Source organism: Macrotis lagotis, chromosome 6 (genome assembly GCF_037893015.1).
Source record: "Macrotis lagotis isolate mMagLag1 chromosome 6, bilby.v1.9.chrom.fasta, whole genome shotgun sequence".
Classification (NCBI taxonomy): Eukaryota; Metazoa; Chordata; class Mammalia; order Peramelemorphia; family Peramelidae; genus Macrotis; species Macrotis lagotis.
Genome location: NC_133663.1, coordinates 89,379,582 through 89,399,870, shown reverse-complemented (window position 1 = coordinate 89,399,870; position 20,289 = coordinate 89,379,582). Strand labels below are relative to the sequence as shown.

General features: G+C 36.8%; 1 protein-coding gene across 4 annotated transcripts in view; it reads right to left on the bottom strand.

Annotated features, from left to right (window-relative positions):
* TRAK2 (trafficking kinesin protein 2) overlaps window positions 1-20,289 on the bottom strand; it is a 68,556-nt gene that overhangs the window by 31,166 nt on the left and 17,101 nt on the right. For 3 of the 4 annotated variants that reach the window (XM_074191650.1, XM_074191649.1, XM_074191651.1), the window contains 2 exons: window positions 11,582-11,899; window positions 9,894-10,088 (listed from right to left, as the gene is read on the bottom strand). In XM_074191650.1, the coding sequence (XP_074047751.1) occupies window positions 9,894-10,088; window positions 11,582-11,618 (232 nt within the window). In that variant the 5' untranslated portion in view covers window positions 11,619-11,899. The remainder of the gene's footprint in view (window positions 1-9,893; window positions 10,089-11,581; window positions 11,900-20,289) is intronic. The other variant, XM_074191652.1, reaches the window with a different exon arrangement.

Here is a 20,289-nt window from a genome sequence, read left to right as displayed (position 1 = left end):
TTTGGTACAAAGTCGTTTTTGAAAATTGTCTGTTCCAATAGAATGTAAGATCTGTGAAGGCAGGCACTGTTTAATTTCTTGGTATTTCCAACTCCTGGTATATAGTTGGTATTTAATAAATGCATGTTGGGGGCAGCTAGGTAGTGCAGTGAATAGAGCACTGGCCCTGGAGTCAGGAGGACCTGAATTTAAATCCAACCCCAGATACTTAATAATTATCTAGCTGTGTGACCTTAGGCAAGTCACTTAACTCCCTTGCCTTGCAAAAACAACAAGAAAAGCTTGTTGACTGATTACCATTCTTTGTGTCTTTCTCCTCTTTCTGTTTGCTATTTAATCATTTGATTGCTCTTTAGTATCTTATCAGAAATAAAGTGAATCAAAACTCAAATCAATTTTATGTTGGCAATTCAAATAAAAGGCTTGGTAGGGAAGGAACATGCTCAAGCTAAAAAATGAGGCTTAATTATCAATTGTTGATTTGAATGACTTGCTACTCTCCATCCCTCAGTATTATCATAGATAAAAAAAAAAGAAACCTAGTTGGATTTGAGGGTATCTGAAGAAACTTAAACTTTAAAACAGATTCTTCACTAAAAAAGTCATGAAATTGGAAAAATAAAACTAAAATAGGGAAAATAATTCTAAATAATCAATGTTGATGAGGAAGGCTTTTGTCCCCTCTGATTTTTATTGTCTAAATCATTTAACCACATTAATGGTTAACAATACACTTAAAAAATTGTTTTTTAATTTTTTTGCAAGGCAATGGGATTAAGTGACTTGCCCAAGATCACACAGTTAGGTAATTATTAGGTGTCTGAGACCAGATTTGAACTCAGGTTCTCCTGACTCTAAGGCTGGTGTTCTATTCACTGTACCATCTTCCTGCCCCTAACAATACACTTCTGATCTTTGGGTCCAGAGGTTGGTCAACCAATTTTCTCAAAACCTAAAAGATAAGCATTTCGATTTTGGGGAGAGGAACCTGGGATTCTCTGCATCTTAGCATGACATCTTCCCACAATCTCCTTTTTTCAAATCAGTGAAAGTGTTGTTAAACTAATGTAGGACAGATAACTAAAAAAGGTGAATCAGAGATATCCTTTAATAAAATTATTTTTATATGCAACCCTAAAAAAAGATATGCAAACTCAATACCACAGCAGTGCAATGAAGAAAGTTTTAAGTCATATCCACATTTAAAGTAAAATTGTCTGAAACCTGCATTAAATATACTAATTTTCAAATCCCATTAGCACAAATTCACTATATCCTAGGAACAGTAACAAGTTTTTTTCCCCTATAATTGTAATGAACTTTATTCTTTTAAAGTTTATACATAACAAAAAAATTTAATTTTTATGACCCATAAATAGCTAAGTAAAGTTGAAGATGAAGTGGTCAAGTGATTTAATGACTAATCTAATATAAAATGATTAATATTACATCAAGAATATAAAAACCTTAAACTGAGTCAGAAGTCATATATAATGATGAAAACAGGACAATGAAGAAACTAAAAAGATAGAAGGAATGATCTTGAGCTTAATTAAAAAATGTTTAATTCAGGAGAAACTTGAAGTTTATTTCCTTTAAATTTTCATTTTCTTTCTTTCTTTTTTGGTTTTTGCAAGACTATGGGGTTAAGTGACTTTGCTTAAGGTCAGACAGCAAGGTAATTATTACCAAGTGTCTGAGGTCACATCCTAATTCCATGGCTCGTACTCTAGCCAATGCACCACCTAATGATTATCATTTTCAAAAGGCTGTATACATTTAACATTGTTACTCAAGTTAGAGAGGTTATTTATCACACTCAAAAATGCCTACAAGGAAAGTCCCAGATTATTTTACTTATTTATCTATCTAGTCTCATGGTCATTCTTCCATTTTAATTTTAAATGGTCCAAGACCCTCTGCACAAGGAATTTGGCAGGCAGTGAGAATTATTTTTAATGAGTATAATCACAAATGAATGTGATTTATGGATCATTCAGCATAAAATATGCTGTTAATGTCCATGTCTCTGAGTTCAGTTACAGGCATCTGTTGTCACTGAAGTCAATTCAAGGGCTATTAAAAGTTTAAGGGAAGAAATAGGAATTACAAAATTCTAACATATTTATTCTGGTAGAAAATATAATGTAAATGAGATATAAACTGAATTCCCTGAGCCCATCAGTCTACTTTATGTACAAAAGAAAAAAAAAGCCTATCCTAGAGATCCCTTATGCTCAGAGACTTGCAGTAAACACAGAGATCCAACAACTCAGTCACCTATCTTCTATATCAGATGGTCACACAGCAGACCAGGAAAACAATGAATCCCTCTAATTCACTCTCTCTCTCTCTTTTCCTTTAATACATGTTGCTAATATAAAGACCTATTTTAGGGATATTTCCAAAAGCACTTAAGAACAAATCTATTAAAATGCCGTGTTTAACAGCTTCAAATTCTATTGTTCAATTTTTTCTGTTAACTGTAGTTATAGAATAGTCATCTTCTAAGTACTTTGGGTTTAAATACAATCAATTTTACTAAATGCAATTTTCCAGATAGATCTACAGATCTTTTAATTCTAAAAAAATAAGTGGTACAGAATTAAACTTGCCCTTGCTGCCAATTATTTGGTACTCTAGAAAATCCCTAGAATAGGAGGATGTAATCCTTTCAAGGATCAGTGCGGAAGGTTCCTTGCTGCTGTATAAACATTATAATTTTTTTAGTGCACTATTTCAGAGGCTTCTGTTACTGATATCTTCTGGAAGGAATAAATGATTTTTATGACTTCTTTGTATCTATGTTGGAAGAGCTTCATACATTCTACCTCTATAAGAGTGATGAAGTGAAGATCAAGAGGCTGGGTGATACCCTGTCTGAGCTGCCCACCTCCAACAAGGAAATTCTTCTGCCAGTTGTCTTATTCCATAAAACATAAAACTCTCTCCCTAAAACCCTGTTAGACACAAATGGCACACATGGCCCCTCACCAGGCAAAATAAAGGCTACAAGGAGCTACTCATTATAGTTAGTGTTATTCCTATCAAGGGACATCAGGAAGGTCTACATTCATATCCATTGGGTATTTCTAAGAATGTTCCAGGCCAGAGATGCAAGTAGGCACGATCTTTCTAAATCCCAGTATCTCTTCTCTGGTGTGCACTTAATGTTATGGCCTTCTCATAGATATACATTCAAAGAGTTGAAAAAAAAAGGAGTTTAATGATACCATGGAGGAAAATCACAGATCTACCAAGTTTATGAACTGACCCAATGCTTAGTAAGCAATATAGAAGTCAATACTGCCCCTCCTTACCGAGCTTGGGAACTGAGCATGGAAAATTAGTTATAAAAACTAGAGGCTGGGGCGGCTAGGTGGCGTAGTGGATAAAGCACTGGCCCTGGAGTCAGGAGTACCTGGGTTCAAATCCGGTCTCAGACACTTAATAATTACCTAGCTGTGTGGCCTTGGGCAAGCCACTTAACCCCGTTTGCCTTGCAAAAACCTAAAAAAAACCCCAAAAAATAAAACTAGAGGCAATAAACCTTACAAAGTTATAAGTCTTCCACATTATAGGCCTAATGGAAAAAGTCTTTTAATTGAGTAAGCAAAATCTGTCCTTTTTCCTCTTTGCCTCTTAAGGAATACGACAACCAATTCTTTATTCCCCAAAAGAATGACAGCATGAAAGGCAGTTTTGCCTATTCTAATCTCTATTATCAAATGAATACACTGTACCATTTTGTATGGAAGGAGTCAAAATAAGTTGTAATTAGGAAGGGGATCTTGGAAAATATGCTTTCAGGACTTGCCTCCCTGCTGCCAAAGTAGTGAAGAGAACATATAAATGTGTGTGTGTATAAAATATATGTATGTACCTACCTCAGATTTTAGAGGCACTGTAATAAATTGGATAGAGAGCTTATCTAGGAGTCCAGAAGACCTGGATTCTAATTCTTTGAGATTTCTCTCCTCTCTGAAAAGACTCCATTTCCTCACATGTAAAATGGGAATAACAGTAACACCTGAAAATACCTATCTTACAGAAGTATTGTGAGACTCCAAGGAAAGAATTGTGTGCAAAGCACTTGGCAAGCTTAAAGCACTATTAGATGTCAGTTATCAGTATGAAAAATAAATTCTTTTTTTTTTTTAGGTTTTTGCAAGGCAAACGGGGTTAAGTGGCTTGCCCAAGTCCACACAGCTAGGTAATTATTAAGTGTCTGAGACCGGATTTGAACCCAGGTATCCTGACTCCAGGGCCAGTGCTTTATCCACTACGCCACCTAGCTGCCCCGAAAAATAAATTCTTTAAAGAATCATTCCATTTACTGTCATGACCTTGAGATATTCCACCTAGACTGCTTCATATCAAAGCAACAATAAAACAACTGTTTATATTATATATCCTAAAATGCATATGGAAGAATTTAAAAGTTGTATATCTCACTCTAATCTTTCAACTAAAAATCTCACAGAAACAGAAGAATTGAACAAAGAGGATTTTCTTCATAAAAGAAGAATCTTTCCTTTAAAGACGTGTTCAAAAAGATTTCACACAAACATTTATCTTTCAAATTAGAAAGGAATCAAACTGGAAAAACACTGCTGTTTAAAGAAACAGAGAAAATGAAAATTCAGGTATGACTCAATTATTTCAGTAAGTTCTTAAAAAAAAGTTCAACACTATGATGGATGCAGCTCCTCTCAGCAGTTCAGAGATCAAGGATGACCCTGAGAGACTTGCTATGGACAATGCCATACACATTCAGAGAAGAAACCACTGAATCTGAATGTACACTATGTTCACTTTTTAAAAACTTCTCATGTTTTTCCTTTCCTTTTCTTTCCCCTTAGTTCTAATTTTTCTTTCAAAAAATGACTAATATGTAAAGTGACTAATATGTAAATATGTTAAACACAAATGTACATGCATAACATCTCCCAGACTGTTCACTGTGGGGTGGGGGGGTTTGATAGAAAAATGTATAACTCAAATTTGCAAAAGGATGAATATTGAAAAACTACCATAGCATGTAATTAGAAAAATAAAATAAGATGTTTTTATTTTAAACTTAAAAGACCCAAACTAAAAAAATTCCTCAACAATAGCATTTTCACATATAGTGGAGGGAAAAAAACAGATCCTATTTGAAACCTAAAACATCAAAAGAGCATTTCCATATATATAAAGCAGAAAACAGAGCACTCAATGAAATCATCAATCTCCATTTCACATAGGATTTTTTTAAGCACATAAAAAATTCTCCGCACTATTCATGATATTGTCTTGCTTCCATGCTTTCTTCTCTGCATTAATTTTTTTTTTTTGCTATGGTCCCTTTTTTACTGGTATCACAATTGCTAACTTCCTCCTCCCAATTAACCTCCCAATCTACTGTAACAAGTAAGCATAGTCACAACAAAATCAAATCTTCCTAGTTGTGATGCCCAGATTTGAGTCTTTCTCTAGTGTCTATCAAATGGGTATGGGAAGCAGATTTTATCATAGGTCCAATGGACACATGGTTGCATTGGTCAGTCTTTCAAAGTGATTTTTCTTTTCAAAATTGATATCTTCATATAAACTATTCTCCTGGTTCTGCTTACTTCATTCTGTGAAAGTTCATCCTACTTAGGATTTCTTGAAATCACCTCTTTTGTCATTTCTTATGTGCAATAATATTCTATTACATTCATAAACCATAATTTCTTAATCTTCTTAATTCATATACCTCCAATTGTCTAAGAAGTAATCGAAGAGATTCCATTAGATTCTGGTTGTTTCTCTTTTCTTTTTTATTCTTCACTTCATATTGTCCCTCCTCTGAACTATTCCTCCCATTCCTATGTTTTGCCCTGTTGAGTCTGATGTATTCCTACACCAAACTCATGTGTATAAGCAGACATCTGCATGTTCAACCCACATTTGTCCATGTCATCTCATGCCCATTCTTTCCACCTCCTCCTTCATTTTGTATATTCTTCTTATTCATCCCATTTATAATAAATTGCATCCACCCCCAGGAACTCTGTTTTTCATTTTTAACTCCCTCACTATACCTTCTGTACACATTAAAGTTCATAATGAAAGGATTCTTGTTTCTTTTCCCCCATTAGAGCATTAGTACTTCATTGTCATAAGGATCCTTCCAAATGATCAAATAAGTTTACTTATTTAAGTATTAAAGTATTTCTGAAATTTCGCTTTTGTATTATATATTCTCTGGTCTTTTCATTGGGAATGCTTGAAAGTTATTCTGTTAATGTCCCTGCTGGGTTATATTCAACTTTACAGGGTAAATTATGGTTTTTAAGTCTCTTTCTTTTTTTGCAATTTTGTTTTCCAAAATTTTCTCTTGTGATATATAAGCTGTCCATCCTGTGTGATCCTGACTCTATGGTTTGAATATTTTTTTCTGAATACTTTCAGTATTTTCCTTTGCTGTGGGAATACTGGATTTTGGCTATGTTATTGCTCAAACTTTTCCTTTCAGCTTTTCTTTCGGTAGGTGATTGTTACATTCTTTCCATCTTCACTTTACTCTCTGTAACATATCTTGGCAGTTTTTATTTATATTTTGTTGAAATACAGTTTCCAGGTTTTTTAAATAATTACTGTTTTCAGGGAATGCACTGTTTCTCAAATTATCTCTTGACCTATTTTCCAAGTCAGTTGTTTTTGATAACAGGTCTATTAGTTTTTCTTTTTTTTCCACCTTCAATCTTTTGAGTTTGTTTTAATATTTCTTGTTAACCTCATGAGGCTTGGAACCCTCGCTCAAAAGATATCTAGCCCTCTCTGGCCTCACTTTCTTCCCTTCACAGTCTTGAACCTATAACTGACAAGTTCAGCTAGATTTTGTCTTCCACCCTGATCCCTTAGTCCTTTGTTTCCACTATGGTCTCATGCCTCACCAAACCACAACCCTGCATAACCCCTGCCTTTTCCACTCCTATTTACATGCTGTTGAAAGTCTTGCAATGCTGATAACTACATTCACTGCAAATTCATGTTATCTGATCTCACCTGGACTCATTAGGGAATAACAATCACTCCTTCTTCTCTTTCCACATGGAAAATGGAGGCCATCTGCTGTGAGATTACTCTCCTGTGGTCCCTAACATCCTACCACTTTAGCCCCAGAGCACTTTCCTGCTCAGAACTATGAATGGCTCCCTTTTACCTCCAGACTAAAATACAAATACTATGACTTTGCATTTAAAATCCAGTTTCAAAGCACCTTCTTTACCAGACTTATTTCATATTTTCCCCCATCTAAACTCTCCATGTTCCAGCTAAATGTGATTACCAGCTGTTCTCTTAGAGCATTCTATCTCCCTCTGTGTCCCCATATAAACATCCCAAGGTTGAAATAGGATCCCTCATCCTCTCCTTTTTTCTTCAAAGCTCAGATCATGTACTCCTTTCTATATAGAGCCCTTCCTGAGCTCCCCCAGGTTCCTCCTCCACTTGTAGGTGTTCTCTCCCTCCTCAAGTTACCTTATATTTGCCTCTCTCCTCCCACCTCAGGATGGAGAGTGGCAAACCAAAATGAATAAAAATTAAATGAATATACATGTAAAAATCATAGGTATGAGAAATAAAAACAACTGGTCCAGTTCATAATGGCCCTAATGGCTAGCTTGGTCTTCAACATTGAAGGGTAATTGCCTTCCATGGAAGTTGGGGTCAGATTTCTTCCCTGAGTCTCAAATCTCTAAATGTTATTTATATCCAAGTCTCTATCTTCTCTGCCCTAACCAAGTAGGTTACATCTTACAGTTTCCCTCCCTTCCCTAATTCCACCTTAGTGATTCAGGCACATGTACAAAGCACAAAAGCTTCATAGGAACTCATTTCCTTGGATCTCCATAAGTCTGTCTCCCTTGGTTCTTCCTCCTCTGGACTTGGGGGTTAGCAGGAACAAGAGAAAGGGGGTTCCTCCCGAGAACTTTTCCTGGGATCCCAAATACATTCCCAGCTTCTCTTTTTTCCACAGACTTGGCCCTGAGGTAGTGTGCTTTTGACACAAGTAGCTCTTCCAAAGGCGTACTTCAAGTCTTCAAAGGCAGCAGGGTCACTGATATAGCCCTGGGAGGGCTCCTGAGTGGTTCAATGGAGGGGGCAGCTTCTTCCACTAGCACACTGTCTTTCTCCTTCTGTGAAGTCATGCTGCTTGCTTATCCCACCTCTCCACCCCCTGGCCTCAGGAGTTCTCTGGGGACATATCAATGGCACTGTAGACTGCCTGTTCCAGAAAGGAGAAAAACAGGAGCCTGCTCCTTTACACTGCCTCCTGAGGGTCTCTGTGGAGATGGAGGGGGTTCCACTCCTTTGAGCAGCTTAGATTTGTGTCCTTGTTGCTGCTGCTTGGGCAGGGCCCTCGGGTCAGGGTTAGCTCTGGGCACTCAGTCTGAGGAAGCCAGTGGCTGATTTGGCTATCCTATAGGTCAGAATGATGGTCCAGGTCCAGTTTTTCCCCTTGCCACAGTTGGACTTGGCTACTCATCAATTTCCTTGCATTTGCTTACCATAGGACATAGACCTTAGAGCTGAGAGAGACTGCAGAGGCCATCTAGTGAAATCTGATGACCAGGGAGGTGAAGGGATCAACTCCAGGACACACAGCTTGGTGGTAAAGGAGGGCTCAGAGGGTCTGACTGATGTTCAGTAGCAGTGTGACCCTGGGCCAGTCTACCTGCTTCAGTTTCTGCACTTGCAAAATAGGAATAACAACACTACTAGCAAGGCTGCAGTGAGGAATAGAAAGCAACAATGTATCAAAAGCACTCCTGTAATTATGAGACTCAGAGGTGGAATTTGAATCCAGGCCCTCAACATACAAAACCAGAGGTCTTTCTACTGCACCACACTCAGTGCCTCCCAGTGTACAGGCTCTATCAACATTGTAGAATAGAAGCCCACAGAAGGCAGGGAGACTTTGTACTTTGTGTCTCTTATATCCCAATCCCACTCTAGTAGTATCTGCTGATCTTAATATAGGGTCTTATTGTTGAACTGAATTGCCTATTGGCTATACCAGTTGCTGGGGGCTCCCAAGAAAGTTACCTATTTATAATAAACTTCCCACCTTTTCTGTTGAGATGAGGCCAATTTGCTCAATTGCCTTTTATCGGGAGTTTGATTAGCTTCCTCCTAGAGAAGCTGCCCAAAGTAGTTGTCTGAGAGAGGGTCTTGGACTAGGTCAACTACTATCCAACTATCAGAACAAGCATGTTTTAGGGTATCTTCTAGATACTTCTATGTATCTTTACCTAGGATGGTTTGGATTAGTCTGAATAATTTTTCTTGTGTCTGCTGTAAATAACAATGCTTCTAAATACCAAAATTCTTCAAGCCTTTCTGTGGAGATAATAAAACTGAGAAACTGAGAATATCTATGTAGAGGAGCATTAAAAATATGGGAACTGGCAGGTCAACTTGCTTCATTCATCGCAAGTAAGAAACAATAAGTTCCTTTCATTACCATTCCACTCAGTCTAAAGGGAAATCAGGAACATGAGATGGAAATGAAGAGGGAGGGGAAAATCAGTCCTTCTTGCCCTATATATTCAAATATTTTATTCATTTATTTTCCCAACTACATGCAATGATTGTTAAAAACTATTATTTTGCAACATTTTGAATTTTACATTTTTCTTTCTCATATGATTTGGGCTTTCTGGAACTAAACTTTAATGTTTCCAATGGAAACCTTACCTGTTAGACTACCTTCTGTGGGGGGTGGGGGGGAGGGAAGCAAGAATAGGGAAAAATTGTAAAAATTCAAAAAAATCATCAGATCTACCATACATATATATATATATAATGTGTATATTCTTATTTCAACTGACACAAGATATTTCTAAATATGTGATACTCACTCATATAACGGAAAGTCTCTTCAGCAAGGACTGGAGAGATGGCATCAGAGTCATGTTGGCTCTGATGAGGAGACTGAGTCCAGTCTTGATTCTCATATAAGAAGAGGGAATCCACTCGTAGTTTATACTGGGGAAGCTGTTCTTCTAGTAGGCTCACCAACTCAACTTCAGGGAGATCCTCATTGGAGCAAACATCTTATGAAAAAAGATATCATGTTAAATTTGATGTATTTTCATACCTTGCTCCAGAGAAAAATAGAGTAATCATTTCCTGAAAATGAGAAGTGGCAATGTGTAAGGGGCTGTTGTGTGTGGGAGTACTGTAAATCTTTATCACCTGGTATCCTCTAGCAACAGAGAATTGTTTTACTAAGTGTCATGGGAGTGGGAGTGGACCAGGGACTGGGAAGGATATTTAGGCACTTGTATTTGGTTTAATAAATGGAGATCTAGGAGAACAAGGAGAACTTGGAGAACTTGCCATCCTTGTCTCCCGCCCCTTCAACGTTCGCCTGGGTAAGGATAAGGATAAGGAACCTAACACTTCCTGAGCAGCTAGTCTAACAGGAACCTAACAGCAATGTAGCACAATGGATGGGAGATAGCCTTAGGGAGTCAAGAAGACCTGGGTTCAAGCCCCACACAATGGCCAGGCATATCCCAATCTACTACTCTTTAAGACTATATGGTGCAGAGATGTAAACAGATCTGTGTTTCCTCAAAGGAAGTTCCCTATACCAATGAGATCCCAAGTAGAAATCCCACAACCCCATCCCATAACAAGATAAATGGAATTCAGATGGAAACTAAAAAGTTTCCTCTAGGTTTCTTTGGCTCTGGGATATGGATTTGAAAGCCAATGAAACCTTCATTTTTATATCTGGTATTCCTTTGAAGAACAAAATAAAACATTCTAACCCCATGGCAAAAGATAATACCAAACTCAAAGAAAACTATTAAACCAATAAGAATTAAGATGTTCATGCCTGGGCTTAAATTAACCTGAAAATGTAATAAACAAACTTGTGTTTAATTCCTGCTATAATTTAACTATTAAAAACACTCCAAGGGGAGGGAAGGGAGGGAAGCAAGACTGGGGGAAAAATTGTAAAATTCAAAATAAATAAAATCTTTAAAAAAAACAACTCAAAATAAGCCAAAAAAACCCTCCAAAATACTCCAGTTTATCCTTAAGTGTTTTTAAGTAAGTATTAAATGTCTGAGGCTGCGTTTGAACTCAGGTCCTCCTGAATCCAGGGCTGGCGCCCTATCTACTAAGCCACCTAGCTGCCCCCATCCTTAAAGGATATAAATATATCTTTAAAATAGGCAAGGTAGGAATCTAAAATGCAAACAAACCCTTTTTAGTCAAATTCCATGACAAATAATCTCCATGCCAAAAACTGCTTGAAATAAATTCGTCACATACATTTCACTGCAATATATGTTTTAATGGAATCTAACCCATACTTGCACGTAGGTCACTATTATGCTTAGGAGAGGTTAGCAGGTGCTTTAGAAATGATAATGAACAAATTCTGTATTTGTTCAAAACTGATGTCATTTCTTGGTCATTTTCTTCTGATGTATATAATTAAAAAGTACTGTGAAAACTCATCAATATTTGAAGTTGTCGAAAAAGAATTTACCCATTAGAGTTTGGCTAGAATTTAAAAACAGCAACTTACCAGTGATGCTCTCTGAGTCTCTGTGATTGCTATTCATGAGGTTTTCTTCATGTGTCAATGAATCAGAGATGGCATTCCAAGGCAGCGTTGTCCACAATCCTTTTTTGTGTTGGTAGAGAGCAACTACTTTGGTTTGAGTCAGAGAAGAAAGCCATCAAACCATTCAGGAGAAAAAAAATATTCTATTGACCTTACCTTCATACCACAGATCAGATCATAACTTTTAAAAAGTCAGATACTTTAAATGGTCAAATGCTACTCCATCTGTTGCACTTTTACATGGTCTCATGTGATTATATCTTTCAGGACAGCCATCACCTAAAACCAAACATATGTTAAAAGATGTCACTTGTAGAATAATTGAATCTGGTCACTTTTTCTTGACATAGATCAAATAAATAGGGTGGTTGGATGAATAAGAGGAATTGACACAGTAGTAAAGCTAGACCAGATTAAAATCTAAGTGGGAAATGTTTAACATAGAAATAAAAACACAACAGAGATCTTATTAATTTGTGGTTTTTTAAAAGTCAATATGCTGCCTACAGCAATCCTTTTCTATATGAATTTGACACCAATGCTATAGAATAAATTTGTCTGACTCAATAGTCAAGAAATCTAGAACAACAATGTAGGGAGACCTTCCATCTAGTAGGAAAGACTATTATTTTGGACAAGTTTATCTCAACTGGTTAGTTGGGATAACTACATATGAATTTTTTTTTTAAAAACCACAAGAATGGTACCAACACAGGTATTCAGGACCAACTACATTATCTGGCCACTGGACCCAGATGGCTCTACAACAGAAAGTGAGGCTGGTAACTTTGCACAGCTCCCCCCCCCCCCCCCCCAAGTCCAATACACTTGTGTGTCATGGTGTCATCTCCCTTGATATCATGGTCCTATGCAGTCCTGGACAAGTCTCTTAATCTCTGCCTGTCTCAGTTTCCTTCTCTATAATAAGAGCATCTCATTCCCAGGGTGGTTGTAAAGATATGATAAGATAGAAAGCAAGTGCTATGTAAATACTAACTATTTTTACTACTAGTCACCTCACAAGGCATTGGAAAGGAAATGCTGATGATATAATACTCTTGAAGAAGTAGATCAGAAAGGATCATGGGCATGGGGAAAGAGAAGGAGATGGAACACAGGTCAGATTCAATGAACATGTATGAATCCCTTACTGTCGGGAGGTAATTCGTAGATGATACAAAGACAAAAGGGAAAAAGTTCTTGATCTCTCAAGGCTTATATTCTATTGGAGATAAATGGAATATAATATTTACACACATAAATAAATACAAAGTAATTGCAAGAGGGAAAAAACATTCTTCTTTTGAGACAAATAAGGGAAAGATTCACATTTGGTGAGAAGGATGTGGTGACACATATGTGTATGGGAAAGATCAGACACCTTGAACTGGAAGACCTTAATATGGTCAGATAGAAAAGAGGTAATTTTCAAGGAGGAAGGAAAGTTAAACTGGGACTGAGAGACTTGAACAGAATGAGGAGCACAGTAGGAATTCATAAGAATAGCAAAAGTAGATGTGTTCCTTCATGTAATACAAGCTTTGATTGTCTCTAAACATGTGTGCAACCTAAAGTTTTTATATAAGAGAAGTCACCACTGGCAGGACATATCCTCTGAAACATTTAGGATTCACAGATCTTTTTGAGACTCAGACTAAGGTTCAGTGAATATTAACTGGCCCACTGAGAATTATCTCCATATTTTCCATTCATCTCTAAGGAAGTGACCTAATCAGAACAGACACTGCTTATGAAATATGCAACATTTCTTCTCCATCTCCCACCCCTCCATGCCAAGGATAGAAATCGCTTTTGTGGCTAGGTTGTACCCCAGATGTTTATCATCTCAGAAAAGTAGGGAAAAAAGGATTGATAAACTGTAACCTAATCTCTCTCTAGTTCTTCCAGGGGACAAAAGCTCCACAGATCAGGGAGTCTCTGCATTTATTTCTAAGTGAATGAACTCAGTTATTGATACAAAAAGTAACTGAAACTGCTTTGTAAATCATAATAAACCACAAATGTGGGTGAGTGTCATCTGCAGGGTGTTGGGAAGTCCTAGTACTAAGGAAGTACTAGTAATGTTTACTAAACAGAATTGATCCAGAGCTGTCATCAAACTATCTGTGTGGACCTAAATTTTCCATATTAGTTTTTAAAGGACTCATTTACTCAAAAAGAGCTCTTATAAATCGTGTGTAGGTTCTAGCAACAATCAATCCAAAATACATGTGAGCCTATTATGTGAAAAGGAATATATTTAGTAAAAAATAAAAATAAAAACCAAAAACCTACATTATGCAATTACCATTTATAATGAAGCCCATAAACATCTGAATTTTAATTTATTTATTGACAAGGAAAATGAAAAATACCTTTTTATATAAAAATATAGCTTTATACTTTTTATTTTGTTTTACACTTTCTAAAATTCATAGGTAGATTAAAAATAAATAAGCCAGAAACTAGCTTTCATTTATGCAAACATTTATTAAGTGTCCACTATGTGTAAGACTGTGTAGGACTGAAGGAGGTTGTCTTTGAAAGAGGACCAAAAGGACACCTCTATATTAGGGTCACTGTGCAATGTGTCTGACCGTGGCTGATTAGACCAACAAGTATAAGGAAGGTATAGTTCTTCCTCTCAAAGAAATTAAAATAGGATTAAATAGGTTTTTGTAGGCTGACTCAAGAACCTAACCACCATTTGCAACATTTCCATTGGATAAATCCTGTCTTAGTTTCAAATGACTGTCAGCACAGGATTTAGAATTGGAGAAGGGGTTCTGATTTTGGCTCTTCCAATGATTACCTGAGTGTCTAGGGTCAAGACATTTGCCTTTTTGAACTTCAATTCTGTGTTTGTAACAATGAAAGGGTGAAACCCTAATCAGAGAAGTCCTTTCCAAATTTATTTTACAGTAGGATCCCAGAATTTCCATTGTAAGAATTTCAACTGCAGGTCATTTGGATTAACTTCTATTGTAAGAATACAAAACTTCTCCAAAACATCTCTGCCAAAAAAATAACCATCCACTCTCTGTCAAAAAAAAAAACAACAACCCAAAAAACTCACTAAAAATGTCCAACTCAGAGAGCTTAAGTTAATTATTCCAAGAACACATAGTAAGAGCTAAAGTTGGGAATGAAACTTCAATCTCATACCAAAACTAGTATTCTTTACATTTTTCCTGATTGCCTTTATAAGAATGTTTGTCCTTTATTTTTGAAGAAGACCACAACACCAGGGAGGTGATACCATGACAAGCACATGAATTGGATTTGAGCAAGAGGGTGCTGTGCTAAGTCACCAACTTCACTTTCTCCACCAAAGCTTTCTGGGTCCATGGCCAGATATGAAATCAGACTTTCTGAAGATGTCCTGGAAAGGAGGCAACTGGGGTTAAGGGACTTGCCCAAGGTCACACAAGCTAGTTAGTGTCAAGTGTCTGAAACTGGATTTGAACAACTATTCTCCTGACTCCAAAGCCAGTGCTTTATGCACTGTGCCATCCTTTGTCCCTTCTCTATGCATCTCTCCACCTAGTTGCTCTCCCTTTACAAGGCAGTAGAGAGAAAGGAGAATAGAGTCAAAGCAGAGATGAAAGGATATGAAAGTTTCAAACTAAAATTTAGAAAGATATTTCTAGGAATTCTTGCTTTAAAAATTCAGATATTACTAAATGCACAGAAAAATTTAAGATAGTCCATAATTGAGAAAAAAGCTTTCTTTTAAAATTAAGCTATGTTTTCCATCATATTTCAGTGATAAAAATATTCATTCATCTTCTTTCAGTCTTTACCATTTAATTGACAGAAAGAAAACAACCCACATTAATAAGCATTAATACAAAAGGGACCTTTGAGGTCATCTGACCTAATTCTGTCGCTCTACAGATGAGAAAACCAAGCCTCAAAGAGGTTAAGTGATGATCAATGTCATTTAAATAAAAGAGGCAAAATTGGAACTTGAGCTCACTTAGTCCAAATCCAGCAATCTTTCTATATCACAATTTCCCAGAGAATCTTGTTTGAGTTCATTAACAATCATAAGAACATGAAACTGTATTCAAATTTCATATTTATTTCCAAGTTTTGCTCTTCCCATCATGAAATTATAGAGAGGGGCAGCTAGGTGGCACAGTGGATAGAACACCGGTCCTGGAGTTAGGAAGACGTGAGTTCAAATCTGGTCTCAGACACTTAATAACTGCATAGCTGTGTGACCTTGGGCAAGTCACTTAATCCCATTGCCTTAAATAAATAAAAAAATTAAAAAATGAAATTACAGCATGCCAACATTTCTTGTTTGGATACACACAGAAGGGTTTAGAATGCTAAATTATTTTTAAAAATATCTAGAGGGGGACTGTGGAAGTTTCATTTCATAACATAAAGCCTGAGGGAAAACCCAGTTTACAAAAAAAAAGTTTGGTGAGGGACTCAACTCATCCTGAGGATATTTAAGGACGAAATAGGAAAGACAACAAAACAGATGGAAAAGATTTGCAAAGATTTTTATGACAAACTTATTTTCAAATCAAGAACAAGGCAGGCACTCCAGATGGACTCTAAATCACAGACTCAATCAGTCAATAAACAATATGTGCCAAGCCCTAGGGATACAAAGAGGCAAAAAATAAATCCTGCCTTCAAAGCATTTATGGTCTAAGGACATAGACAATATGCAAACAAATAAACAAAGCAAGTTATGTCCAGGAGAAATAGGAAATCATTTAAGAAATGAAGACACATAATTGAAAGGGGATGGAATTTCAGTTTGAAGGAAGCCAGGAAGGCAGTAGGGGGTGGCCCTAAAGAGGCAGCAACATGCTACAAACAAGAAATCACAAATGAGAAGCAATGCCACTGACATCATCAAAGAAATGTTTGCTGAAGATGGGCTGGTCACTTCATATTAATGATGGATGAGTGATGCCCCAGTGATCCATTAGTATCCTCCCAAAGTCAAAAGAACTAGAGGAGGGCTTGCAGTAGAAAACTTAAGGAAGAACATGGTCATAAAATGCAAAGAATAAATCATGAATAGTAAGGCGTGTCATCTGCATCACTGGAATACTCACAGGGATGAATGCACAGACATATTAAGAGTAAAGTAATTAGCTATGACAAATTGATAATAATTTCTGTCTGTGTAAAAAGACTAATTAATTTGGCACATTAAAGTCTACACTGGACAGGAAGGAAATGCTGCAATTTGCAGGAACTTTTTTTTTTTAATTTGGGTTTATTTTTTTATCCATATGTGATTTCTTCAGTTAGTGAATGCCTGGAATAGAAACTTCTGATATACTATCTACGGCAGCTAGGTAGAGCAGTGGATAGACTGAGAGGCCTGGTATAAGAAGACTCATCTTCCTGAGTTCAAATCTGGCCCAGATACTTGTTAGATGTTTGATCCTGGGCAAGTCATTTAACCCTGTACATCCCAGTTTCTTCATCTATAAAATGAGCTGGAGAAGGAAATGGCAAACTAGAACAGTATCTCTGTCAAGAAAATCACAAAATGGGGTCACAAAGAGTCAGAACAGCAAGCCCAATATATTATCTTCATCAATGAAAGGTCATTTGGCAGGTATTCCACTTTGAAGTCTTAAGAGCTGCCTGAAGATTTAAGAGGCCAAGTAAACAACCCATAGCTACTCTTTGGGAGAGGCAGAACCTAAATCTAAATTTTCTACTATGGCAGGCTGCTTCTGAGCAGACAACTATAAACTGTGGTAAAAATCGAAATTATTCCAAAAAAAGCAGAGTGCAAATACTTATGACAAACACCATCTAAAAAGCCTCCAAAAAGACTGATTCAGCTCCTTCCCTTAGCCAAATCAGTAGCCCAGGAGACATCTATAAAAGTTTCAAGGAGCATTATGTATAGGTAATTTAATGTCTATACAGAGTAAAGCCCTTAATTTTAATCTATTTCAGCTCTTTTTTTTTTTTTTGTATTTTGTTTGAATCAATGGTCTGTCGTTTTTTCTAGTTATGGAATGAAGAGCAGGGTTTACCAACAGCCTTCAACCTGTAATATACCTATGATTTTCTAATACATCAGAACTTACTATACCAGAACAAGCATAGCCACCTGCCATTTCTAATTACTTGTACTCATGCCAGCAGCTACTGTCTGTTCTGGTTACTGCCATGGTAGTACAATGGAAAGCTACGACTAAACCCAAAAGACCTGGATTTGATTTCTGGTTCTGCTACTTACTCCTGCCTGGTTGTTTTTTTTTTTTTCCTGGACCTCAGGTTCTTTTTAAATAAAATGAAGGGTGACTTCTGAGGTTACCTTCCAGCTCTAAACCTATGATTCTATGACTTTTCCTTTCAGTTTAAAAAAAAAACCCTAGAAAAAAAATAGATGAGGTAAGAAAACATAGATAAATAAAAATTGCCTAGGCATATCATTTGGAAAGGATTAATTCAAGCATGGTTCTAATGAGGATAAGAATTCCCATACATACCAGTTAACTAGTTGGTCTGTATATGTGTGTGGACTTTTGGTCATAAAAATCTGAGAGGTGTGTGTGTGTGTGTGTGTGTGTGTGTGTAGGCATGAACCAATTAATAAGGCCTATCATAGGGTGAAGGTGGGAAGCAGGAGATCTGTAGCGTCATCTCTGTATGAGAAGGTCATGACATTATAGTGTGGTCATATACTCTACATCATACGTTATTTGTATTCTAATAAAACCAAAAAATTTTATAACTGGAAGAGGCATTGCAGGTCATCTCACACACTCTATAAATGAGTAAAAAAGGGACAGAGAGATAGAGTGACTTGTCTTGTTACAAGCCTTGAAGCAACCAGGACTCACTGAAGTTTCCTCCACGCCACCATCTTGGCTCCTCTTGTCACTGCTAAATTTCATCCTCTGATTTATGGCAAACTCTATAGCTATCTGATCTAATAGTTTAAAAATAAGGGTCAAATGCAGGATAATTACTACCTCCACCACATAATGTAAGAAATGGATTTATGCAAAGATTATCTGTGATTGCTCCTCAGTAGAAACCTGAAAGCCTAGGAAGAAAATAAAAGGTTCTTTCAAGATATGTTACTCAGAAAATTAGAAAGTTTCAGAGGAAATAAATTTTTGCCTGAAATTTCTGGGCCTCTGTAGTCTTTCCCTTGCTGTAATCATAGGCCCAAAAGACCATACTTTAATCAGCTATGGATAGACATAATGTTGTATCCTAGAGAAAGATTAAATCACCATTTCCTTTAATACTAATTGGTAGACTTATAGTAGGGATTTAACAAATACTTGCTGACAGAATGTATAGGTTCAACACAAGATCAGAGACTTAGAGTTAGAAGAGGCCCTGGAGTCTTCTGAGTCCAACTTGCCCATTTTACAAAGGAGGAAAGGGAAGTACAGTGAGAAGGATGAGGACACTGCCCTGGGCTGCAGCTTCTATAGTGTGTAGAGGGTTTACAAGACCTTTTACAGATACTTCTGTCTTCTTGACTCCAAATCCAGCACCCCAACCCCAATATCAAATTGACTTGGACAGGACAGAACAACTCACTTTAGGTATTGTAAACTCTTTACATTTATCATGTCATTTGAGCTTTATGATAATAAACCTCATGAAATAAGTACTTAAGCTAAACCTTTTCTAATGGATGGTCTTAAAAGCATAGAGAACTCATTAAAAGAGCTGTCTGTTTTCTGTGTTAGACTTGAGTTACTCACTTTTTAAGTGAGCACTTTGCTACTTTTCATTTAAAACAATCAACAAAGCATGTGGGATTTAGTTAGGAAACTTTGGAATTCATCAGCATTAAAGAGAAAATAAAATGAGGTGGGCCAGTGGTTTCTTTATTCAGAGAAAGACTTTAGTCAAACCACCACAGCATCATATTGAAATAAATACTGCTAGCAGGAAATAGCAGAGCTAATCTCATAAACATAGCCCAGCCATGGAATGAAAGGCTCACCCTGTCACCATGGGTACCTAAATATAGGACTCTCTGGAAGCCTTAAAAAATAAGATTCTACAACTACTTCCTTCTAATATCTAACATTGGCAGAGGTTGTTTCATAAGGGAGGGTGAAGCCTAGGGCAGCTTCACTATAGCCCCCAATGAGACTGGAGGCTGCACAGACCAAAGTGTGAGCCAAAGCTTTAATTAAAGCCTTCCTAGGTTGCAAGGCTCCTTTCTCTTCCTAGAGGGGATTAAATGTAGGATATACAGCTGAGAAATACACTGGATAAGCTTATTGCAATATAATGAGGCTCTGGTGGTTCAATTCTAAAGCAATTAATAGCAGTCACTATTTAACTAGTTCAATCACCATTCCACTGTTTGGTAGCCCTATAATGATTTTTCAGGGTTTTCTCAAATATAAATTTCTGACAAGGATTGATCTCTCATCACTTTCCATCACTCTGCCTGCACCTGAGGCTGTGGGAGGAGCTGCCCTGGTTTCTTTTTCCTCTATCATAGCTGGGAAGAATCCACTCTGGGATGAGAAGAAGCTTAGTAAAGGTTTTAGTTTAGAATAATTTTGATATTACCAATAATAACATAAGCTAAATAAAAAGAATGAACATTTCATTCTGAAACATCTTATTTTTTTCCTTTCCTCTATCCTTTGATACTGTCATAAAAGTATGTGTGTGCCTGTGTACATGTATGC